The following is a 26,093-nucleotide window of genomic DNA, read 5'->3' as shown; positions in this document are numbered from 1 at the left end:
TGAACAAAGTGAACGTATATTATTATTATTCAGTCTGCTAGTACGAACAAAGACGACAGTATCAGTCGAGGAGTCATATTTACACGAGGAACCCGGGCACTATGTACAAGGTAGGTAGCAAAGTCATACGAAGCGGCAACTGAGCAAACCCATAATTCAAATAGTGACTGTATATATACAATTGAGAGTTTCTCCCTTCATTTCAGCAGCCATGTCTAGGCAGCAGGATCAGGAAGGTGTCCTAGTTTCAGCGGGCAGTGTCCGGCAGCATCGCCACCGTCACCACGAAGTACTCGCAGCCTGCTGGCAGGCTGTACGGGTTACTGTTCGGCATGGACCGCCGGTGCCCGCCAGGGCGTGATGAAGCTTCATTCTGGTCGACGTGCTTCGCTGCACGTCGCTCAATGTGCACAATCTGGCCGATGATGTAGGCAGGTTGCCGAGGAAGATGGGGCTCAGTGAACAGGGCCACGGATTCCTCGGAGAGGAAGTAGTTGGAGCGGTTCCGGTTGATGGCCTCGTAGTGCCCAGCAGGGTTCCGGACAAAGACCGCAAGCTCGTGGACGTCGAAATGGCCAACTGATATTTTTTCCTTGCTGGCCTGTCAAAACAGTTTCAACCAGAACCCACAGATTACTTGCTTATTTATCGCAAATTAACACTACCAAGAGATTAACCCAGAAAAATATAAACCAGATAACTTTAAGATCCATAGCTTGTCTATTTGTGATGATGTTGATTTGTCTATTATGTTTATGAGTCTTGTGCTACTCATGTTATGTCACACTACTTTCAGGTACTGGTAGTTAATTTTTTTAATTAAATTCAAGGTTTGTCTGATTTTTATAAGAGTATCTACCAGCGAAAACATGCGCATCTTGGTATGATTTAAGAAACTAAAATGCGTACCTGTTTTTCCAGTTGAAGTTTGCTGTATAGATTGTTGAGCAGTGTTTTCTTTTCCTCCAACTCTCTTACGAGAATTCCATGCGCTGCTTCCATCCTTGAATAGCGTTCTACCAGCTCATCACTCTGCCGTGACAGAAAACCAACCTTGTCTGCAAGGATCTTGATGCATTGCTGGAACTGAATGGTAGAATCAGCTTCATCCTTCTTTAGAGAACTAAAACAAAAGAAACCATTACAAAGGAGCCAGTAAGTAGAGTGTTAGATCTCTCTTTTGGTAGCAGAATGGTCAACCCAAGGGAGTTAGAAACAAACATATCTCTTAAGTTAGTAGTAACTAGTAACATGAAAACTGACAAAGCAGATAATTCGCTAAAGGCATCTGGCATTAACATAATTTTGACACAAGATTCTACAATACAATGACACTAACATTATCAATCCAACAACTCATTTTCAACGTGTGAGCACATAAACTTTTGTAACGCCTTCACACAACAATTTAGTATGAAATACGCAAATCCTTTGGCTAAGACACCAACTGTCTATTCACCCTCAGACCAAAACACTAAGACAAAATACTACAATCTGCAAAAACTTCCAATGAAGTCTTTCTATTCCTTTCAGTTGATTATACTAGTTTCACGGAAAGCTCAATTGCTCACTGATAAATCGGATGTCTACCACAATGAGCTTGAAATGATAAACACACTGACCAGTAGGGGTAAGCACATAATGTAACACAAAAGAGAGCAACATGATACCTTGCTAAGGAGAGGGCTAAGGATCGCAGAGAATCTGCAAAGCCCGACATGCCTGGTGCAGTGACACAGTTATTTAGTCTTTCAAACAGGCCATGTATCCGCAGAGCAGATGACCGCAAAGCATCATACTCAACAGCCCTTCTATCAGCGGAGCATTTGTTGGTACGAGCCTCTTCTCTTGCCTCATGTAAGCAGTTTTCCAGGTGAGCACAGTTAATCTGTATCAAGATTTGTAAAATGCGAAATAATTAATGTTGCCTCATGCAAGCACGAAATGACTGATACAAGTTGCAAGGTGAAGATTATCCTACACTATGTAGATTTTACCTGAGATTCATCAAGAAGACCCTGGGCATTCTCAAGTTCTTTCTTCAGAGAGTTAACCTCACCCATCACAGAACTAAGATTATTTTCCGCCTCATCCAACTGTTTTGATTTTTTATCTACTGTATTTTGCAATTCTAACACAAAGAGCTCGCTGTTCCTTAGGTCCAAAGTATGATGTTCATTGGTTCTGGAGTTTATGATGCTAAGAGGATCTTCTGCAGGAACATCAGAAGTATCTGCCGTAGTGTGCTGAGCCAATATTCGCCCTTCCTTATCAATATTGACAGGCTTAAGTTCGTTATCACGTGGGAATTCTGCCATGGAAGCATCCAGATTAGTGCATCCGGCTGAGTTGAGTAATTGCAAGTTCAGTGCACCTGAAACATCAGTCATATTCTCATCTCCACCTTCTGTTTGTTTAGATGGATGTTCAGATGTTGAAGATGTCTCATCCATGGCAACACTTGATTCGTCCCGCAGATGGGTTTGCCTGCCCCCAGATGCATCAAGATCATGACCTTTAAAAGTAGAAAGGAGGGAGTCAGATGCACCTTTGCTTCCTGAAACCATATGCCCATTTATGTACTGATTCGCTAATTGTTCCTCAAGCTCCTGGATACGCTTTTCAAAGGACAGGCACTGCTCCTGCTTTGCCTTCAACATCGACTGAAGCTGATTGGCATACTCATCCTTTGCGGTAAGTGCCTGAGCTGTTCTTTCTCTTGCATCTCTCAACACATTATCATTCTCCCCTTCATCAAAAGATTCAGGTGTAGCACCGAAAGTGCAGAGAACTGCAATCGCAGAAGCAAGTTCGGCTTTTAATCTGGCGTTCTCCACTTCTAATATACTAGTCCCTGTTATATCAGTATCACAGCCACCGAAAAAATCCTGTAAGTCCATCTTACCATCAGTGTTCAGATTGTTTTGTTCAGAGTTGCTGAAATTTCCAGGGGTACTAGAATCGCTTGATTGAGACTTTTGCAGTGATCTCTCAGATTTCCGAAGAGAACCCACTAAAGACTGGGGGGCGAGCCTTTCCAAATCATCAACGTCAATTGGAAGTAGATTGCAATCGAACGGCGCGATGTTTACATCACACTGGCTAGGAGTACCAAACAGTCCCATGGAACCCATGATTTCTCCTCCAATATACTTACACCATGTCCGAAGGAAAACCTCTCGTCTCCTGATCTCCGCTTCACGCTCTACTGCTAGTTTTTCAGCAAGCTGTCCAGCCAAGCCAGTATACAGCTTAAAAGAATGTCTTCGTCGGACTACCTCAGCAAGACAAGCCTTGTATGCATGACCCAAACCACCCAGTAGTTTCAGATAAGAATATTCTTTGTCTCGACTATCTATCGCCTCTTCGTATAAGATGAACTGATTTGTTATCATGTCCTTGATATCAATTTGAGCAGATTTGACCCCTCTCACACAAACATGTACCAATGTATTTGTTTCATTTTTCTTGGCCTTGCATTTCTGAAGCAAGTTTGTAAGCATGTGATCAAACTTCTGTACACTGGGCAAGTTATCCTTTTCATGTACCTCATAGATACGACCAACTGCTGAAACTGCATCATGAGGCCGGAGAGAATCGGAGAGTTGGGACCTTGAGCAGTCATCAACAAGCTTCTTTGCTGTATTTACATCTTTACTGTAGAACATAAGAGTTCTCAGAATTATGGCACAAGAGAAGGACATAATAAAAATATCAATAGCTACCAGATAAATTAAGTCCGAGCATAAGAGACTCTTGTTTGGTATCATCAGCCCATAACATATAAAGACCAGATAGCATATCTGTATAACCCAACAATAAGACACAAGTGCTGATCTCAGTTTGTTATACTGCTAACATACCATTTTTTGGTAAAACCATCATATTTTAAGATGACAATAGCTTCATTGTTTATTCAAATCATTTTCCGGTGTTTCTTTTTTGGTAAAACCAATCGATTTTGTCCACAACACAATGGAAATTCATTATTTATTCCACCATACTAAATCATATTCTGGTGTTCCCTAAGTAGTTTAATAATGGATTACCAGCAACTCAAATTCCAGGCAATCTACATGGTAAAACCATAACTGAGAAATCAGTGCCTTTTTTTTTTGGGTAAAACCATCATATTTTAAGATACAATAGCTTCATTGTTTATTCAAACCAATTTCCGGTGTTCCTTTTTTGGTAAAACCGAACAATTTTCTCCACGACACAATGGCAATTCATTGTTTATTCCACCATGCTAAATCATATTCCGGTGTTCCCTAAGTAGTTCAATAATGGAATTACCAGCAACTCAAATTCTAGCCAATCTACATGGTAGTCACTAACTCGAGGTCAATAATAGTTCTCAGAGGGAGTTCACACAGAAAATGACGACGGGTATTTAAATACATGGGCATAGATTCAATCTAACCTTAGAGACTGCATGATGCTCTTCTGATCACCTAAGACTCTCGCATGCTCCTTTATCAGCGCCTCCAGATCCTTCCATGCACTCGAGCTCATAGCATTCAACAAGCCATCCACCCTCTTATTCAGCTCGGCAAATTTAACCTTCAGTGCCGAGACAACAACCTCAAAGTTCTTATATGAGCTTAAGTACTCATCTGCTAACTTCCTTAGTATATTCTCATCCATAAGGTCCAGTAAGCAGCGCCTCCCCTCGCATTGCAGGTCCGGATGCAGCCTAACAGCTCGCAACCTCTTACAATCTCTCTCGAAACTTGACAGCACCTCAACATACCCACGGTGCTGCTGCGTGAAGGAGCGCATAAAGTTTGAATACCGCTGCGACGGCTTCCGGAATGCTTGCTCCAGGTTGCTCCTGGCCATGTCGAGAGCGCGCTCCTGCACCTGCCACTCGCGCAGCAGCCTGTTGCACACCTCGTACTTGGCCTTGCTCGAGTGATAATACGCATTGGCCACGTGGAAGTCATACCTGAACCTGATTTCATAAGAGACCAATGCTTTCAAGGCCGGGTCAGCAGACAACTCCAACGGGGTGTCCTCCGGCTGGGGCTGGGGCGGGATAGATGGCTCGGGGATGTCAATAGACTCTGGCGCCGGGGGCGGAGCCTCGGCATGCAGGCGGGCCTTGTTGTAGAGGAAGACCTCACGGTCGTCACGGGGGAGATTGTAGTGGGCGAGGTCGTTGGCGGCGTTGAGATGGACGTTGTTGCAGAGGAGGAGCTGGTCGCCCGGCGGGACGCCGCAGACGAGCTCGATGGAGCGCTGGATGGCATCAACCCGCGTGTCGCCTCCGCACTCGAACTCCATGCTGTGGCCATTCTCCGCCACGTGCACCATCAGCCTCTGCCCCAGCGGTGCCGCCGACGCGCCCTCCGCGCCGGCGCTGCTGCCCCCGGTCACCGCCGACCCGGAACTCATCTTGCCGGCGAGTTCCCCCACCAAATTTTGCAACTTTTTTTCCTGTCCTTTCCTTTTCTGCTTCACGCCCCCTTCTTCTTCAGATTAAATCTGCACTCTAGCCACACCACCAAACAAGGCAACCACCAGTTGTAGCCAGAGCACCAAATCCTCCTCAATCTCTCGACGGCCAAGCACACAGAGCCGCAGCCGCCGTGCGCACGGCTTCCGTAGGCACGCACCAATCTCGAATCTGTGAGGCCGAAAGACGGCGGCTTTCTCGGAATTCCGGCAAGAGACGAGGGGTGCCTGGGAGGGATCGACGTATCTTGCCCGAATTCGGCCGGTTCACCAACCCCACACGGATTTGGGCGAGGATAGATAGCTTCCGGGATTTCCTTCCTTATGTACAGAGATGGAAGCGACCTCCAAATCTGACTCCTCCGGAGATACGACTCCGGCTCCGTCTGCGTTTGATTCGGTCACGGGGGTTGGGACAGGCAGAGATGAGATGAGATGTGATTTTCTTCTTCTACTTCGGGTGGGAGGCGGAAGGATTAGGCAGTAGCGGAAGGAGCACAAGGAAGACGAGGAGAAGAGGGCGAAGGAACAAAAAAAAAAGGAAATTTATTGGGCGTGTATATGAAATAGGAGAGCTGCTATACATACGATAAATCCCATCCGATAAGCGTACGATACTACTACTTGGCAGTCTCACTTAAGCAACTCTTCTCTGACTCCCCCTAGTGCCTAACTGACTGCCCAAAAAAAAACAGAGCAGCAGAGATGCAACTGTAAGCATAGAGGCCACTCTTTTCCATCCGATAACAATCGACAAACGCCTGCAGGCTGTGGCAGCCTGCCCGTAGTCCGTACAGCGGAGCGAAGCGTGGAGCTCGTCCTTGACAGGTCGCGCTCGTCAAGGCGCACGCCGTAGCCGTGGAGGATGGACTTGATGGTGGCCTAGCAGTCCTCGGAACGTCTTTTGATGCCGCGAAGCGCGAAGGCTGTTGAGGTACAGCTGCGAAGCTGGCACACATAAGAAGGATGGAAGCGTCGTACGTTTATCGGACAGAAAAGATCGTGTGTGAAGCAAATTTCATGAAATAGGGTAAGCTACCGTGTAGGAGTACACAATATTGCGGTGGTTTTGGCGGAGGGCTCCTTCCAGATTCTGGAATTCACAAGGGCGTGAATTATTGGGGGAGAAGAGAGCTTGCTTCTGTCGCATCGCAGGAGCTTGCTTCGGTGTGAAAATGTACTACTGCCGTGGCTTTGGTCTTTGGTAGTTTGGTTCATCTGAAGTGCAGACTACGGATTATATTGTTTTTGCGAATGGCCCGGCAGAAGCAACTCACAAAGAAAGAGAGAACCAGCTTGAAAGGAAGGTACTCCCTTCCTCTATAAAAGAAAGAAGGATGTCTCAACTTTATTAAATTTTACTTGTAAAACAAGATGCATGTATATTTTGATAAAGTTGGAACATCCTCTCATAGAAAGAGGTGGTAATTTCTTGAAAACCCGACACAAAGGTCATAAGCTCTATATGTATTCACACAGAAGAAAAGAGTTGTCATATATTAGTGAAACCGAACGAAGATAAGATACATGGTCACAAAATCCTCCGTGTGCAGCCATAGCGAAGGAACCCACGACAAACGCAGCTCCAAACTCACCAATACAGTAGTGACCACCGCAAAGACAACACACAACCAGATTGTATATCATATATCATGTAAACATTATATATTGTATAAATATCACCAAAGTTGATGGATACATTTTCAATGTATCAGGTGGTTAAACCAAATCAACGGTAAGGGGAATACTTCTCTCTAAGACCAATTGAAAGGTCTGTGTCGTCGTGGTGAACAAACAGATGCCATAGGATGGCTTATCTTGGGGCCGAATGGACGCTAGAGGATTCGGAGGAGGGTTTATGACTAGATGGGATGAACTTCCGGATGGTTTCCTCAAGAACTTGGCCAAGGCCAGAGGTTGAAGAAGAAAGACACAAGGAAGAACTCGCTCTAGATCACTATCTTCATTGATCTGCACAGGTTACAGGTTTGAGCTTACAAGGTTCTCTCTCTATCTTCTGCTATCGTTCCGCGCGTATGAAAGATGCTGCCCCCTCTCCTTATATAGGGGAGAGGGTGGCTTACAGGACAAGAAACCCTAATGGGATCTTTGACTAGACAAACTACTTTTACAAAGATACTTTACAAAGCTACTTTAATCATAGATGACGCCGGGGTCTTCTTTAAATAAGGAGGCTGACGTCCTCCGGCTTCTTTGGCCGTCATCCTCCTCTTTGTCTTCGAGCCTTCGTTTAAAGCCACTTTGCTTAGCTCATCCTTGTCCGCTAGCTCGGGAGAGAATCTTTGACCAGTCCACGCCGACATGTTCTTCCTTCCGGTCTCCAGCATCCTTTCTATCCGGTCCCGGTATACCCCTCTTCGGGGATACCGGCTTAGCTTACTTAGCCAAATTCCTATCTTTGAGTTCCGGTATAAATATTAAACCGGTATCTTGACGGATAAGACCATCCGGTTTGGCATGCCTTTGGCATACCGGGGGTCATCCCCCCAACATTAGTCCCCGAAGCTGGTATAGTCTGGCGGATCCTATCCAACAGACCATGCCAGGTTCCCATGTTCTTGTATACCGGTTTAATTTATCCGGCGCTCTGCTTGGCTCCGGCATCTTTGCCCGGACTCATGCCCTCTTTCTTTGCAAGGCATTCTCCGGCTGCTTATCTTCCGGCATCTCGTTCATTTAATACTTCCTCGGCGAAGTCGAGAATATATCGGGTCCCGCGCCTGTCAGAGACATGCGCACTGTGACTGACGCGCCAGTGTCAGGGGTCACTTCCGTTCGGCTTCCGCGCGCGCATTAACTGCTCCACAGTGGATCCCAACTACTTCTTTGGATCCGTGTGCGCCTCCCTGTGGCTCTTCGCTATCGCGCGTGTATCGCCGCGCCACGTGGCGATACGCGAGGCGAACCGTCGCGGCCCACGGGCTGAACCGCTACGGTTCAGCGGTTTTCTAGTCCACCTCTTCTCCTTTATAAGGTCAAACCGCCCCTTCTCCTTCTTCTTCTTCGCACTTTCCAGTTCCTCGCGCACTACCGCTCCTTGCTCGTACGCCTCCGCCACTCTGTTCGCTTGCTCGAGTTCCGCCGCCGAGCAAATCTTCGCCAGCGCGCCGCCGGACGTCGCCGGATTTCACCACGGGACGAATTCCTGTGGCGCCTTTCTCTCGGCCGCGACATTGGTGCTCCTTCAAGCTTTTCTCCGCCTCACCGTCGCCGGACCTCCTTGCCTACAGCAAGCTCGCCTTAACACCGGCGAACCTCTTCCTCTGCGACTCCGCCGCCCCAGGTTAGGCCTTATTCATGTTTACTCCTCTTTTGCTTGCAGTTCAGATCTTGAGTTGGAAGCGTATTTATCCTTTCTTTTTCTTTGCTTTTTCTCTCTTTCGTAGATCTTCTCGCGGGGGTAGTTCTTGGGGAACTTGTTTTTCCGAGTAGATAGCGGGATTTCTCAAATCCAAATGTCTTCCGAACAATACCTTTCCACCTCTTCCTCCAAGAACTCCGGAAGATCGCGCCTCCGACGGGGTTAGCGCAGCATCTAGCCCGGATGGAATCCGACGGCGGCCAAGAGCAAGATGCCGGTAGCTCTAGCCAAGCTTCCGGCGCTGATTCTTCCGAGGTCACTCGCGGAGCCTGGATGGGCTCCAGCGTTAGTAAATATGAGATTGACTGGCTATACCGGTCCCGGAGGATTCCGGAAGGAGTAACCTGCCGGCTTCCCGGCGACGAGATCGAACCGGTGCCTAACCCCGGTGAACGCGTCGTCTTCCTTGCTCACTTTGAGCGCGGCTTCGGCCTCCCTGTTTCCTCTTTTTCCGGAGTTTCCTTGACTTTTACAAACTCCAACCTCACCACCTTCCCGGCAATGCCATTTTCTATCTCTCTTGCTATGTCACCTTCATGGAGGCTTATATCGGCATCCGTCCCACTCGTGAGACGTTTGCTCGATTCTTCGCCCTTCGGATTAATTCCGTTCAGGGCTTAGACATTCCTAAACCCAAACCCCGTACAATGCGGGTCTTGCATCATTGGCTCTCGTCAGGGAGCCCCTTCTTTAAGTTTTCCGGTCTCGAGTCATGCCGGCTCACGGCAAGGGACCTTTTTCTATGTTAGGAACAACGGCGCCGCAGATCTCATTGATCCGCTCCTTTTGATCCGGCGCCGCCCACCAAGACTAACTGGAGCTACAATCCGAAGGAGTCTCACAACGAGACGAACCGGATTATACGCTTCATGAAACAGCGGATGAAGGACACCAATATCTGCTCTGACGACATCATCTGCACCTTCATCTCGCGCCGGGTGCTTCCTCTTAAGCGCCGCGCCCACAAGATGTGCGAGATGTATGGCCCTGGCGATCCTACCAAGATCACCGGGCTCCCTCTCGAAGAAGAAGGATGTTGTCCTTAAGGCCGGCAGATCTGCCGGACCTCCATGCCGGAAGATTGGGAATGGGGCCTCCGGCCTCTTAGCTCTACTAACCCTCCGACCCAAGAAGTAAGGAATTACACAACTCGGGTCGGTTCACCGGAAGCTTTCATTGCGGTTAACCTCTTGTTTCTCTTTTGTTTCTTCAGGCCAAGGACCGTTTCCCCGACATCGAATCCGACAAGCGAGGCCGTTGCCGGAAGCGCGGTCTTGACAAGTTTGACCCCGACCCCGTCATTTTCTGGCGTGACTTGAAGATGGGCCGGACTCCAGCCGCGCGCCTCGGCAAGTCTCCGCCGGAACCTGCCGGTTCGTCTGATGAACTGACCATCCTTGAGGTAGCTCTTCTTTTATACTTCTCATATTCCTTTGCTATTGTTCTTATGTAGATGTGCCCTCAGCCAACGTCAACCCACAGGTCCATGAGCATGTCGCTCCGCTGCAGGCCGAGGCAGGCCAAGAGTTTGTGGACAAACTCATGGCCCAGGGCCAGAAGAACAAGACCCCGGCCTCTGATGCCGGCTCAAGCCAACCTCCTCCTGCCAAGCGCTTCCGGACCGAACCTGTCGCGGGTAAGGTCGTTGCTATGAGGCGCCACAAGGGCAAACAGATGCCAACCGCTACCGGGTAAGGCTCCACTTTTCTGTTTGTTTCGTTTCTCTTTTCGCCAAGTTCCTTTCCGGTTGCTTTTTTCCCAACTTTTTCCTTTTCTCTTTTTCAGCCCCGCGCTCAAGCTTGGCTCCAGGCCTGAGGGCTCTGCCGGCTCGGCCAAGACCTCAACTCCTCCTCCTCATTTCAGCCCGGCACCGTCTGGTGCCGGCAACACCTCTGCCTCCCCTCTGGGGGGCACAACAAGTTCGGGGCGCGCGGCCCCTACACCGCCAAATCTCCGCGCGGAGGAGGACCTTGCCTCACCTCCAGAGACCCAAGACACCGGCGCCAGCAACATGGGCGCCGGAAAAGAACCTGCCGGGCGGGCGGAACCTTCAGTTCCTCCCGTCCCTGAGAAGAAGAAAAAGAAGAAGACTTCCTCCAAGGCCGCGCCGGAAACCTCCGTGCCGGCAACCTCAACACCGACGCCGCCGCCGGAAACCTCTGCTCCTGAGGTAACCGGGCCCACGCCAACGCCTCCACCGACCCAAGGACCTCCTGCGACTGCGCCCAAGCCGCCGCCCGCGAGCCTCAAGATCACGGACTTCCTCAAGCCGGGGGCGTCCCGCGGAAAGGCCGCGGATGGCAGCGCCTCAAGCGGCTCGCAGCCCTTAGTGCTGCACGTCGGGCCTGCCGCCGCTGTGGTCCAGCACAAACCTTTCGGCCTCCTGGGCCGGATCGTTGATCTGAAGCACGAGGGCAAGGAGCTGGGGCATCTTCTCCCCTACGCCCAAAAGTGGAACGATGCGGACATCTCCGCAGCTACCCACGGCTTGGGGAAGGACCGCCTCCCAGCGCCAGATCCCGCTGGCCCTAGGTCCACTGAAGAACACTTCACGCGGCTTAAGCACGCCGTGAAGGAGTTCGACAGCGCGTGGTACGACGCCACCAGCAACGTGGTGGTAAGTTCCTTCAACTTCTTGTAAATTTTCTTGATGCCGGTTTCCTTCTTTCCGGATCTTGTCTACTCTCCCAGTCCCCGAGCTTTGGGTTGAGAACGTAGATCTCAGCGCAAAACTTTCTTTTAAAGAATCTTCAAAACCGGCATCTTCCTCATAGGATACCGTAAACTCCCAGTCCCCGAGTTTTGGGTTGAGAGCGTAGGTCTTAGCGCAAAACTTTCTTAAAACGCGCGAAACCGGCATAGCCAGTCCCCGAGTTTCGGGTTAAGATCTTGCTCTTGGCGCGAAACTTACTAGAAACGCGCGAAACCGGCATAGCCAGTCCCCGAGTTTCGGGTCAGGATCTTCGTCCTTTGCTAACATTGCTTTCTTCAAATAGAGCACGGCCGACGCCCGGAAGGCTCTTTTCGAGGAGCTTCTTTGGGAGCACCGGGACCTTGCTGAGGCACACAACAAGTGCCAAGGTAATCTCTTGCGCCTCCGACATCTTTTACCGGAAGGTTATCTTTTCTTTGTGATTTACAAGTTTTTCTTATAACAGCTTTCCCGGAAGCCTCCCTTGAGGCCCTCAAGGCCCAGGTTACCGCACTCCAAGGTACAACTCCTATCTTTCCGGTTAACTTGCTTCTTTGTGTTTCATTTGTCTTGTGTTTTGCTAATATCCCCTTTTCCGGCTCTTAGCTGAAAAGGAGCAGCTCATCCGGGATCACCAGAAGGCCTTGGAGGCCCAGAAGGAGATCTCCGGGAGCTCAAGGATCAGGCTATCCAGGCCGGAGTCCGGCACGCTGAGGAGCTGAAGGCCGCTGAGGCTGCTGCGGAGGCCAGGCTGAATGAAGCGCTGGAGGATGCCGGCAACGCCAATGTGGTGTTGCAGGCCGAGCTAGAAGAGGGCGCCAAAGCGCTGAAAGCAGCCGAGGGCAAAGCCGCAAAGGCGCACAAAGCTGCCGCGGCGGAGGCCACCAAAGCCCAGAAAGCAGCCGAAGGCGAGGTCGCGCGGTTGAAGGCGGAACAGAAGGAGTACGATCTTCTGGTTACGCGGACTGACGCGCTTGCCCTTCGTACGTTTTTCTTTTCTCTTTCCCGGTTTCCGTTTATAAGCTTATTCATTCCGGTATCATATACTTAACTTTCTTTTGTTTCGTAGGGCTCTTTCCGGACTCCCAGGCTCATGCTATAAAGAAGGTTGCGGAGCACCGGGCGCAGCAGGCTGGCGATAACTTAGGTGCACCTTGGGATCCCTATGATCACTTGGTTGCTCTAAACGCGCGGGTCTCGCACATGCGCTCGGTGGACCGGAATCTTTCCGACATCCCCGAGGTGGCCTCCCAGCTTTTCAAGACCCTCTGGCCCGGCGAAGTGGTGCCCGACACCTTCTCCCTCATAAGCGACCGCTTGAAAGGTGGCTGCCGGCGGATCCGGGAGTGGCAGTGCTCTGCTGCCCGTGCCGGAGCGGACTCAGCGCTTCGCGTTGCTCCGCTCCCGGTATCCGGAGCTGGATCCGGACGCCCTCGTCGGCGTGCGTGAAGGCGCTCCCACCGATCTCGGACCCGGTTCTTACCGCTAAGCGGCAGGACCGCGCGTACCACATCGCGTAGTACGCTGAAATGCGCACCTTCATCCCCCCTCCTGAAGATGTCAAGGATTATCTGAGCGAGGAGGAGGAAGATGAAGGCGAGGATGTGCCACCGCCAACTCCCGATGCCGGCGCTGCTCCCCCGGAAGCCCCTGCTGCCTGACTTTGTGTTGTCAAAAGATATTATCTGTTCTTGGTTACTTTGTAACAAAAACCCGTTAAATTCTACCCCGGTATGCCGGGGTTTATGATGTAAGATAAGACTTAACCTTTTGGTTTGTGGTACAACACTTTATGCCGGTAAGCTGTACCGGTAACTTATTAAGTTGTGTTTGTCTTAACATATCTGCTTGTTGAGTTGGTTTTTCTTGCACTCGCAATGATTTCGAAATTGTTTCCGCATCCAATTGATGCATACTTGGCTCTTTTGCCTTGGCTCGCCTACCTTCTCTGGGCATTTTTGACGTATGAGCACAAAGTTCTTTTACCAAGCAAGCATTTTCTTGAACTTAGAAATAACTCGAAATTTTTGCAAAAAACCGGTATAACCGGGGTTAGTTAAATTTTTCCGGATTGTTCTTTCCTGCTCTCTCTTTCCGCAGTTCATGTGCTTACTCCTTACCGGTTTATCTTGCTTGCCATGAAGCCAAGTTATGGACAACAGCAGAGTCGAAGACTCCGGTATGGTCTAGCACACTACTAAACCGGAAAGAAAAAACATTCAATAGGCAACCGGTCAACAGAAAAAATAGACATGTTTCATGCAAATTAATAAGGGTAGTCCCCGAGAGTCATTCGAGGTTCCGACATCTTTTATTCATAGCAAATAAGGTTCAAAAAGGAACTCTTACAGCACCACTTCAAGAGTAGAAAGGACGCAACAAAGCTACATTCCATGGGCGTTTGGTCTCCTCTCCTGACTTATCCGCCTTTCCTTTCTTCCATTCCTGTGCATCAATCAGGTAATAGGCATCATTGTGGAGAGCCTTGCTCACAATGAAAGGTCCTTCCCACGGAGGGGAAAGCTTGTGCCGTCCTTCAGTGCGCTGCACTAGGCGTAGCACCAGGTCCCCTTCTCGGAACACTCTTGGATTAACCTTCCGGCTATGATAGCGTATGAGGTTTTGCTGATAAATGGCTGTTCTTGCCAGAGCTAGTTCTCTTGCTTCTTCTAGCAAGTCCACATCATTTTCTCGGGCCTCCTTTACCTCTTCTTCGGTATAGAGCTGCACCCTTGGGGAATCATGGAGAATGTCGGTTGGTATGACCGCTTCAGCCCCATAAACCATGAAGAATGGCGTGTATCCGGTAGACCGGTTCGGAGTTGTTCTTAGACTCCACAGTACTGATGGTAGCTCATCGATCCAACATCCCGGCGATTTTTCCATTGCATCAATGAGTCGTGGTTTGATACCGGAAAGCACTAAAGCATTCGTTCTTTCAACTTGGCCATTGCCTTGTGGGTGCGCCACTGAGCACAAATCCAACCGGATGTTCTTGTCTTCACAAAATCGTTTGAACTCTCCTTGAGCAAAATTTGAGCCATTGTCGGTTATGATACTGTGCGGGTATCCATACCGCAGAATTACATCTTTTAGGAACTTTACCGCTGTGTGGCCATCACATTTTGCGATAGGCTTCACTTCCAGCCACTTGGTGAACTTATCCACCATTACCAAGATGTGGGTCATGTTTCCCCTTGCGGTTCTAAATGGTCCAACCATGTCCAGGCACCAGACAGCGAATGGTCAAGTTAGCGGTATGGTTTTCAAACCGGACGCTGGGGTATGGTTTTGCTTGGCGTACCTCTGGCACCCATTGCATTTTCTTACCATATCCTCCGCATTCTCCAAAGCCGTTGGCCAGTAGAATCCATGCCGGAACACCTTTGCCACCAGTGCCCTTGACGAGGCGTGGTGCCCGCATTCTCCTCGATGAATTTCCTCAAGCATTTCTTTTCCTTCTTCCGGCTCCACACATCTCTGGAGGACACCGGTAACACTTCTCTTGTATGCCTCACCATTGATAATAGTGTAAGCTTTGGACCTCCTCTGTATTCTTCTGGATTCATTTTCGTCAACTGGCAAGGTGCCGTTGATCAGGAATTCCTTAATAGGTTTAACCCAAGATGGCGCTTCTCTAACCACGAACACCGGCATGTCTATGTCCATGTTGTCCACGAGTGTTACTTCTGCCGGTATAGGTACCGCAGTCCCCGAGCTTACTGGTGGAGTCCCCGAGTGTGCCGGAACAGTCCCCAGGTTTCCTTCATCGATGTCCATTGGCACCACATGTGATTCCGGTACGAAAATCGACTCCGATTCCGGACTTGGTTTGATTGATGGAACTCTTAAGTGTGCCAAGGCTATTCCGGGGGGAATTTCTTGCCTGGATGAGCCCAGCTTGGACAGAGCATCCGCGGCTTCATTTTCAGCCCGTGGCACATGGTGAAACTCACAGCCTTCGAAGAAGCCGGCAATCTTTTGCACATGAAACCGGTATGAGGCCATGTTGGCATCTTTTGCATCCCAATCTCCGGAACACTGTTGCACCACCAGATCTGAATCGTCGTAGCAAATGATCCGGAGCGCTCCGATTTCTTTTGCGACCTTAAGCCCGTGTATCAGAGCTTCGTACTCAGCGACATTGTTTGACGCCCTGAAGTGCACTTGCAGAACATACCGGAGGTGATCTCCTTTAGGTGAGGTGAGTACCACACCGGCACCCAGACCCTCCTTGAGTTTGGATCCGTCAAAGTGCATCTTCCGAAGATTCTATCTTGTGATCCGGCGGCTTGTATTGTATCTCCGCCCAATCGACCAAGAAATCAGCTAAAGCTTGCGATTTTATGGCATCTCTTCTTTCATACACCGGTACATATGGTGATAGCTGAATTGCCCATTTTGCAATCCGTCCACTGGCATCCTTGTTACCCATGATATCGGAGATGGGTGCCTCACTTACCACCTTCATGGGGTGTTCCTCAAAGTAATGCTTGAGTTTCGTGGCGGCCATGAACACGCCATAAGTCATCTTTTGGAAGTGTGGGTAGTTCTGCTTTGAAGAGGAGAGCACCTCGCTCAGGTAGTATACCGGCCTCTGGACGGTTTTTCCTTCCTCTTCTCTTTCCACCACAACCACAACACTAACCACCCGGTTTGTTGCCGCTATATAAAGCAACATAGGTTCTCTTTCCAAGGGTGAGGCCAAAATCGGGGCCGTTACGAGCATGTTCTTCAATTCTTTAAACGTTGCGTCTGCCTGTGTGGTCCAGACGAAAGTATCCGATTTTTTCATCAAAGCATAGAGTGGCAAGGCCTTTTCTCCTAGCCTGCTTATAAACCGGCTTAGCGATGCCAAGCTTCCGGTAAACTTTTGCACATCTTTTAGTTCTCGCGGGATAGTCATTCTTTCTATTGCCCGGATTTTTACCGGATTGACCTCAATGCCCCGGCTTGACACAAGGAAACCAAGCAGCTTGCCGGCAGGGACACCGAAGGTGCATTTTGCCGGATTGAGTTTCATCCGGAACCGTCTTAAGTTGTCAAATGTTTGCCGGATGTCATCGATTAAGGTATCTTTTACTTTAGTTTTTATCACAATATCATCCACGTAAACTTGCACATTCTTTCCGATTTGATCAAACAAGCATTTTTGCATACAGCGCTGGTACGTTGCACCAGCGTTGCGCAAACCAAAAGGCATTGTCACATAGCAATAAGCCCCGTGCGGGGGTAATGAACGCAGTTTTTATTTGATCTTCCTTTTTCAGAGGGATTTGGTGGAATCCGGAATACGCATCCAGGAAGGACAACAACTCACACCCAGCAGTAGAATCAATCACTTGATCGATTCGGGGCAAAGGGAAAGGATCTCTTGGGCAAGCTTTGTTGAGGTTGGTGTAGTCGATGCACATGCACCACACCTTCGGAGCTTGTGCCTCCAGGTTCTCATCTTTTTTCTTCTCGACCATCACCGGATTAGCCAGCCACTCTGTGCGTGACCTCCACGATGAAACCGGCAACCAACAGCCTTTGTCACTTCTTCTCCAATGATTTTCCTCCTATCTTCTGCGAACCGGCGCAAGGGTTGTCTCACCGGCTTGGCATCCTTCCGGACGTTTAAAGAGTGCTCAGCCAGCTCCCTCGGAACTCCTACCAAGTCATCAGTTGACCAGGCAAAAATGTTCCGATTCTCACGGAGGAAGCTGACGAGCGCGCTTTCCTATGCTTGACTGAGGCCGGCACCGATACGAACGGTGCGCTCTGGGTAAGACGGATCCAGCACAATGTCTTTTGTCTCGTTTGTCGGCTTGAATGCCGGTGAGGCCAGGTTTCCACTCATTGCCGCTAAGCTCAACTTTGATGACTGAGCCAGCGCAACAGCAGTTTGCATCCTTTTCTTTTCCTCCGCTATCACCAGTGATTCTGCTAGGTTTGATCCGGCGGAAGCGGTTTCCATCGAGACTTTATAGTTTCCCACCACGGTTAAGGGTCCACGAGGTGTCGGCATCTTCATCTTGAGGTAAGCCGTATGGGTTGAGGCCATGAAAGCTGCCAATGCCGGTCTTCCCAGCAATGCATGGTAAGGACTATCTAAGTCCACCACCTCAAACTCAATGTTTTCAACACGACAATTGTCACGTCCTCCAAACGATACATCCACCCGAACTTTTCCTATCGGGGCGCAAGACAAACCGGGAACGATCCCATGGAAAGTTGTGTGAGTTGGCTGCAGCATATTCTCCGTTATGCCCAGCGTACGCTTGGTGTGCTTGTACATGATGTTTATGCTGCTGCCGTTGTCTATCAGCACGTTGCTGAATTTCACCCGAGTTTCCGGCCCCTTCATGATTGGGTCCACAACAAGAGCATATCCGCCCGGATTCGGCATGATTCTGGGGTGATCCTTGAACGACCAGGTGATTTCCTGATCTGACCATAGCATGTACTTGGGTACTGCCGGCATCACCGCGTTTACTTCCATGGAACGGCGATGCACGCTCTGCCTGTCGTTTGGTTCGGTAACAAAGACAACCATGCACAAATGTGGGTCTTCATAAACATTCCGGCCCAAAGGTGCCGGTGGCGGAGGTTGATCACGATTTTCCTCCACCCGGTTAACTTGCTGGTATTGCTGCCTGTTTGGCTGAGGTTGTACCGGTAGAGCATTTGCTCCAGTAAGCGGTGGTGGTGGTGGTAGTTGTTGTTGGCGCATCATATCTTGCGGCGGCGGCAACATTGTGGCGCAGCCTTGTCCTTGCGCATCCTTCACTGCCCCTTTTTGCATTAAGTACTTAGTCCAAGAACAATCTTTCGTCAGATGGTTTGACGGGTGATCCGGGTTCGGCGTATGCCACCGACAAGGTTGGTCCATGGCGGCTTCCATGGTGTATTTCACGTGGCTCTTGCCAATTCTTTTTCCGGCCCCGTGGTTTCTTCTCGACCCATTGCTTCTTAGGACCCGCCCATGGCTGCGATCCGGTTTTCTGTCTCTGACTGCCGCTGGCGTCATAATTTTCTTGCACGGCAGCAACTTGCTGTGGTGCATACCTTCGATATGGTAAATCTTCCCTTCTTTTGTTGTTCCGGTTGTCCCGGTATTGCTCTTGTCGCTGCTGCGGCGGGTTTGACTGCTCCGGCTCAGCTTGCACTGCCGGTTGCATTGGGTCTCCCAATGCATAGCTATCTGCCACACGTATCATTTCCGCCAAGGTTGTTGGCATGCTTCTCTGCAGCTTTTGCCACAAAGGCGATCCTCTTCGGCATCCTTGACTGAACCAAGCAATGGCTTGTGCCTCAATTACTCCTTCACATGTATTTCTCATTGAGTTCCACCGGGTAAGATAATCCCGGTCTGTTTCTCCTGCACGCTGTTGGCACAGCGCGGGCTGCTGGGGCCGGTTTGGCCTCTTGTAAGTGCTGCTGAAGTTGTTCACAAAGGCTTCCTCAAAATCCAACCATCCGTTAATGCTTCCTGCCGGCAAATTGTTAAGCCAAATCCTTGCAGGACCTACCAGGTAGGACGGTATGATTCTTACCGCCCAACGCCGGTTTACTCCACCACCAGCCACGTATACAGCTGTGACATAATCTGCCAGCCCGCTCTTCCGGCTTGGTCGTACCATCATACGTTCTTGTGTCCCGGGGCAACTGGAAATTGCGCACCGGTGGTTCTTCTCTCATGATTCGTGGGCCAAAACACCTTGGGCCAGGAGGTCCCTCACATTCGACTATTGCAGAAAGATGTACTCTGTCCAACCTGTGCCTCGCATCCCGGTCTGGCAAACATCTTTCTCCCAGGCGTTCCCCCAAAGGGTTCCGGTGGACTCTTGTCCGTTCCACCTCGGAATCTGATTCGTCATATCCTTCCGGTTCCGCGGCTCTTGCCTGCCGGTACCCTGGTGGTGGCATTTCCTCATCGACATATGCCACTCTTGCGGCTCGATAATTTTGCCCGGTTTCATATCTACCGGCATGATTGTTTCCGGCATAGCCTCCCTTGGCGTAGCCCCGATCTGCCCCTTGGCTTTTTCTACCGGCATCATGTTGCCCGACTTTTTGCTTTCCGGCAAGAACTGGATCATACACAGTCATCTGCCGTGCATTTTTTCTCTTTCCCTTCTTTTGTCCGGATGGGGGGACGATGCCTGCCCATGGGACTTGCTTCCGGCATTCTTTGTTGAACACGCGGATTTTGAGGCCACTGCCTTGTTCAGCTTAGCTAGCTGTTCAGCATTTTGCTGCTCGATAGTTTTCAGCAGCTCTTTTACACGCTCTTGCTGCTTTGCCAACTCGTCTCCGGAAAGCGATTCACATAGCTCTACTGCAGCTTTAGCGGCTTTTATAGTTTTATCCGAGCTACCGTACTTAGGCTTTTCTACGATGCTTACGGATACGGATGCACTTTTGCCTAGCAAGAACTTCTTTGCGCAAATCCTGATCTAGATTGCGAGCCTTAAGCCGGTTTTCCGGTATCCTAGCGGCATGTGCACTAACAGAAGCAAAGCCATGGGCTGCGTTATACTCACGTAGGGTTAGGTTCAGCTCGCGTTGCGCCCGGATGATGTCGGCGCCACCGGTAAGCAGGGCCTTGCGCGTGGCCTCCAGCTCCTCCTGAGCCTTTGCCGGGTCGATGTTCTGCGCGATGGGCGTGGCCAGCGTGTGCATCGCCGCTTGAAGAGGTGTTGCCGGTGGCGCTGAAGATGCTCCCGCGACGCCTGCGTCACGCTCCAGCGGCGGTTTTGCCGGGCGGGTTGATGCCGCACGTTCATCTCCTTCCTCCACAGCTCCCTTGCCGGTGTTGACCGCACCAGCCATCATGACCTCCACGCTGCCGGCGGCGCGGCCAGCACACAGCCACCTTGGCGGATCCGGCGCCACCAGGCACCGGCGAGAGGCGCCGGCGCACAGGAACGGTGCCGAAATAGACGCGGAGGCTGCCGAACTCGATGGTGCGGCCGTTCTGCGGGAACTTGCCGCCGTTGGCGAAGCAGCCTGCGTTGTCGTTGATGAAATCCATGTTGTAGATGCGTTGCACGAGCGCGGACACCGTGCGCTCGTCGTTGATGTCGAGGATGCCCGCCCGAATATGAACTCCAGCAAGCGCCACTTCATGCCCCACGGTGGGCGCCAACTGTCATCGTGGTGAACAAACAGATGCCATAGGATGGCTTATCTTGGGGCCGAATGGACGCTAGAGGATTCGGGGGAGGGTTTATGACTAGATGGGATGAACTTCCGGATGGTTTCCTCAAGAACTTTGCCAAGGCCAGAGGTTGAAGAAGAAAGACACAAGGAAGAACTCGCTCTAGATCACTATCTTCATTGATCTGCACAGGTTACAGGTTTGAGCTTACAAGGTTCTCTTTTTATCTTCTGCTATCGTTTCGCGCGTATGAAAGATGCTGCCCCCTCTCCTTATATAGGGGAGAGGGTGGCTTACGAGACAAGAAACCCTAATGGGATCTTTGACTAGACAAACTACTTTTACAAAGATACTTTACAAAGCTACTTTAATCATAGATGACGCCGGGGTCTTCTTTAAACAAGGAGGTCGACGTCCTCCGGCTTCTTTGGCCGTCATCCTCCTCTTTGTCTTCGGGCCTTCGTTTAAAGCCACTTTGCTTAGCTCATCCTTGTCCGCTAGCTCGGAGAGAATCTTTGACTCGGTCCCGCCAACATGTTCTTCTTCCGGTCTCCGGCATCCTTTCTATCCGGTCCCGGTGTACCCCTCTTGGGGATACCAGCTTAGCTTACTTAGCCAAATTCCTATCTTTGAGTTCCGGTATAAATATTAAACCGGTATCTTGACGGATAAGACCATCCGGTTTGGCATGCCTTTGGCATACCGGGGGTCATCCCCCCAACAGTCTGACTAAAGAGGGTGAATGAAAGTCTTCACAAGATACATTCAATTATATTAAATAACATCTAAAGCTTCAAGAATATTATAGATAACTCACAACAATAGCGTTGTGAGGAAAGGAGTACGTAGATTGAATAACAAAGCAACATCAATGCTATACAGATTAAATCTAAGGCTTTGAAAAGATAAACTGAGAAGGTGGTGCATTGAAAATGTATCCATGAACTTTGGTCATTATGGTATGATATATATGATAATTGAATGCTATATGATGTTTTCAACATGTTTTACATTGGTTTCGGGTATTTTTTTATAAAGTTCACATTTATTTGTTTCTTAACTCTATGAGGCAAAAAAAAAACTCTTTTCGGCATTTTTGACTTTTCTGAAGCTGCGCGGCTTCAAAAGGGCAAGATCAAAGAGCACGCTTCGAAATTTTTAATACGGATCCAAAAGCCAAAGTATGGCATTAGGAGGTCAACATGTCGGGAGAGAAGGCCATGGCATGGGCCCCTACCCAGGTCGCACCATTGGGGGATCTTCCCCCTCGGTCGTCTGATTCGCCTCAATCGTTAGATCGCGGATGTGATTTTATCTGAAAACACCTATATATATACCCCATAGTGTTTTATTTCGTGACGCACGAAGGCGAATTCAAAAACAATGAAACAGAGAGACAACAGTTTGCTGCTAGAGGGAGATTGGAGGGGGAACCGCTGCCGAAATCGCCTCTGGTGGCTTCTCCTCCTTCACCAACACCTCCATGTCACTCTCCACCATGAGAGAGGAGTAGTTCACCCCTGGACTTGGGGTTTGTGGTAGTAGCTTGATCCAATCTCTATGTATTTCAATAATTATAACCACATGAGCTGCTGATGGCGTGTAACTCACACGTTCGTTGGGAACCCCAAGAGGAAGGTATGATGCGCACAGCAGCAAGTTTTCCCTCAGAAAGAAACCAAGGTTTAATCGAACCAGGAGGAGCCAAGAAGCACGTTGAAGGTTGATGGTGGCGAAATGTGATGCGACGCAACACCGGGGATTCCGACGCCAACGTGGAACCCGCACAACACAACCAAAGTACTTTGCCCCAACGAAACAGTGAGGTTGTCAATCTCACCGGCTTGCCGTAACAAAGGATTAACCGTATTGTGTGGAAGATGATTGTTTGCGAAGAAAACAAGAAAACAAGTATTGCAGTAGATTGTATGCGATGTAAAGAATAGGACCGGGGTCCACAGCTCACTAGAGGTGTCTCTCCCATAAGATAAAAGCATGTTGGGTGAACAAATTACGAGTCGGGCAATTGACAAATAGAAAAAGGGCATAACAATGCATATACATGATATGATAAATATAGTGAGATTTAATCGGGGCATTACGACAAAGTACATAGACCGCCATCCAGCATGCATCTATGCCTAAAAAGTCCACCTTCAGTGTTATCATCCGAACCCCTTCCGAGTATTAAGTTGCAAGCAACGGACAATTGCATTAAGTATGGTGCGTAATGTAATCAACAACTACATCCTTAGACATAGAATCAATGTTTTATCCCTAGTGGCAACAAGCACATCCACAACCTTAGAACTTTACGTCACTCGTCCCGGTATCAATGGAGGCATGAACCCACTATCGAGCATAAATACTCCCTCTTGGAGTTAAGAGCAAAAACTTGGCCGCAGCCTCTACTAATAACGGAGAGCATGCAAGATCATAAACAACACATAAGTAATAGATTGATAATCACCATAACATAGTATTCTCTATCCATCGGATCCCGACAAACACAACATATAGTATTACGGATAGATGATCTTGATCATGTTAGGCAGCTCACAAGATCCAACAATGAAGCACAATTAGGAGAAGACGACCATCTAGCTACTCGCTATGGACCCATAGTCCAGGGGTGAACTACTCACTCATCACTCCGGAGGCGATCATGGCGATGAAGAGTCCTCCGGGAGATGATTCCCTCTCCGGCAGGGGTGCCGGAGGCGATCTCCTGAATCCCCCGAGATGGGATTCGCGGCGGCGGCGTCTCCGGAAGGTTTTCCGTATAGTGGCTCTCGGTACGGGGGTTTCGCGACGGAGGCTTTAAGTAGGCGGAAGGGCAACGCGGGGGCCACACGAGGGCCCCACACGCTAGGGCCGCGCGGGCCAAGGCCAGGCCGCGCCGCCCTAGTGTGGCGGCGCCTCGTGGCCCCACTTCCTTTCCCCTTCGCGCTTCTGGAAGCTTCGTGCAAAAATAGGACCCTGGGCGTTGATTTCGTCCAATTCCGAGAATATTTCGTTACTAGGATTTCGAAACCAAAAACAGCGTAAAACGACCAATCGGCTCTTCGGCATCTTGTTAATAGGTTAGTTCCGGAAAATGCGTAAATACGACATATAATGTGTATAAAACATGTAGATATCATCAATAATGTAGCATGGAACATAAGAAATTATCGATACGTCGGAGACGTATCGGCATCCCCAAGCTTAGTTCCGCTCGTCCCGAGCAGGCAAACGATAACAAGGATAATTTCTAGAGTGACATGCCATCATAATCTTGATCATACTATTGTAAACATATGTAATGAATGCATCGATCAAAACAATGGTAATGACATGAGTAAACAAATGAATCAGAAAGCAAAGACTTTTCATGAATAGTACTTCAAGACAAGCATCAATAAGTCTTGCATAAGAGTTAACTCATAAAGCAATAAATCAAAGTAAAGGTATTGAAGCAACACAAAGGAAGATTAAGTTTCAGCGGTTGCTTTCAACTTATAACATGTATATCTCATGGATAGTGTCAATATAAAGTAATATAACAAGTCCAATATGCAAGTATGTAGGAATCAATGCACAGTTCACACAAGTGTTTGCTTCTTAAGGTGGAGAGAGATAGGTGAACTGACTCAACAATAAAAGTAAAAGAATGGCCCTTCGCAGAGGGAAGCATTGATTGCTATATTTGTGCTAGAGCTTTTATTTTGAAAACATGAAACAATTTTGTCAACGGTAGTAATAAAGCATATGAGTTATGTAAATTATATCTTACAAGTTGCAAGCCTCATGCATAGTGTACTAATAGTGCCCGCACCTTGTCCTACTTAGCTTGGACTACCGGATCATCGCAATACACATGTTTCAACCAAGTGTCACAAAGGGGTACCTCCATGCCGCCTGTACAAAGGTCTAAGGAGAAAGCTCGCATTTTGGATTTCTCGCTTTTGATTATTCTCAACTTAGACATCCATACCGGGACAACATGGACAACAGATAATGGACTCCTCTTTAATGCATAAGCATGTGGAAACAATTAATGTTCTCATATGAGATTGAGGATATATGTCCAAAACTGAAACTTCCACCATGATTCATGGCTTTAGTTAGCGGCCCAATGTTCTTCTCTAACAATATGCATGCTCCAACCATTAAGGTGGTAGATCTCTCTTACTTCGTACAAGACGGACATGCATAGCAACTCACATGATATTCAACAAAGAATAGTTGATGGCGTCCCCAGAAGCATGGTTATCGCACAACAAGCAACTTAATAAGAGATAAAGTGCATAAGTACATATTCAATACTACGATAGTTTTTAAGGCTATTTTGTCCCATGAGCTATATATTGCAAAGGCGAATGATGGAATTTTAAAGGTAGCACTCAAGCAATTTACTTTGGAATGGCGGAGAAATACCATGTAGTAGGTAGGTATGGTGGACACAAATGGCATAGTGGTTGGCTCAAGGATTTTGGATGCATGAGAAGTATTCCCTCTCGATACAAGGTTTAGGCTAGCAAGGTTATTTGAAGCAAACTCAAGGATGAACCGGTGCAGCAAAACTCACATAAAAGACATATTGTAAACATTATAAGACTCTACACCGTCTTCCTTGTTGTTCAAAACTCAATACTAGAAATTATCTAGACCTTAGAGAGACCAAATATGCAAACCAAATTTTAGCAAGCTCTATGTATTACTTCATTAATGGGTGCAAAGTATATGATGCAAGAGCTTAAACATGAGCACAACAATTGCCAAGTATCACATTATCCAAGACATTTTAGAATTACTACATGTAGCATTTCCCGATTCCAACCATAAAACAATTTAACGAAGAAGTTTCAACCTTCGCCTTGAACATTATGAGTAAAGCCTAAGGACATATTTGTCCATATGCAACAGCGGAGCGTGTCTCTCTCCCACACAGTGAATGCTAGGATCCATTTTATTCAAACAAAAACAAAAACAAAACAAACCGACGCTCCAAGTAAAGAACACAAGATGTGACTGAATAAAAATATAGTTCCAGGGGAGGAACCTGATGATGTTGTTGATGAAGAAGGGGATGCCTTGGGCATCCCCAAGCTTAGACGCTTGAGTCTTCTTAAAATATGCAGGGATGAACCACGGGGGCATCCCCAAGGTTAGAGCTTTCACTCCTCTTGATCATAGTATATCATACTCCTCTCTTGACCCTTGAAAAGTTCCTTCACACCAAACTTCAAGCAAACTCATTAGAGGGTTAGTGCACAATTAAAATTCACATATTTAGAGGTGACACAATCATTCTTAACACTTCTGGACATTGCACAAAGCTACTGGACATTAATGGATCAAAGAAATTCATCCAACATAGCAAATACGGCAATGCGAAATAAAAGGCAGAATCTGTCAAAACAGAACAGTCCGTA

General features: G+C 48.7%; 1 protein-coding gene across 2 annotated transcripts; it reads right to left on the bottom strand.

Annotated features, from left to right (window-relative positions):
- LOC124691801 (autophagy-related protein 11-like) lies at positions 1–5,659 on the bottom strand. 2 transcript variants are annotated; one of them, XM_047225072.1, is made up of 5 exons: positions 4,424–5,658; positions 1,998–3,657; positions 1,671–1,888; positions 910–1,123; positions 1–601 (listed from the first exon to the last, which is right to left on the bottom strand). In XM_047225072.1, the coding sequence occupies exons 1-5, from the start codon at positions 5,395–5,397 to the stop codon at positions 248–250; spliced, it is 3,420 nt and encodes a 1,139-aa protein (XP_047081028.1). In that variant the 5' UTR covers positions 5,398–5,658; the 3' UTR covers positions 1–247. The 2 variants fall into 2 exon arrangements, with proteins under 2 accessions (XP_047081028.1, XP_047081029.1); XM_047225073.1 differs by lacking the exon at positions 1–601 and having other exon boundaries at positions 915–1,113; positions 4,424–5,659.
- Between the last annotated feature and the right edge of the window lie 20,434 nt (positions 5,660–26,093).

This window comes from Lolium rigidum, chromosome 2, assembly GCF_022539505.1.
Source record: "Lolium rigidum isolate FL_2022 chromosome 2, APGP_CSIRO_Lrig_0.1, whole genome shotgun sequence".
In the NCBI taxonomy this organism is placed as follows: Eukaryota; Viridiplantae; Streptophyta; class Magnoliopsida; order Poales; family Poaceae; genus Lolium; species Lolium rigidum.
This window is presented reverse-complemented; position numbering and strand designations above follow the sequence as displayed.

Excerpts from the sequence above, each read along its gene's own strand:
- LOC124691801 (XM_047225072.1), bottom strand. The coding sequence starts at position 5,397 with ATGAGTTCCGGGTCGGCGGTGACCGGGGGCAGCAGCGCCGGCGCGGAG. Across the intron at positions 3,658-4,423 it reads AGCATCATGCAGTCTCTAAG|TAAAGATGTAAATACAGCAA; the intron begins GTTAGATTGAAT and ends TATGTTCTACAG. Across the intron at positions 1,889-1,997 it reads GTCTTCTTGATGAATCTCAG|ATTAACTGTGCTCACCTGGA; the intron begins GTAAAATCTACA and ends ATCTTGATACAG.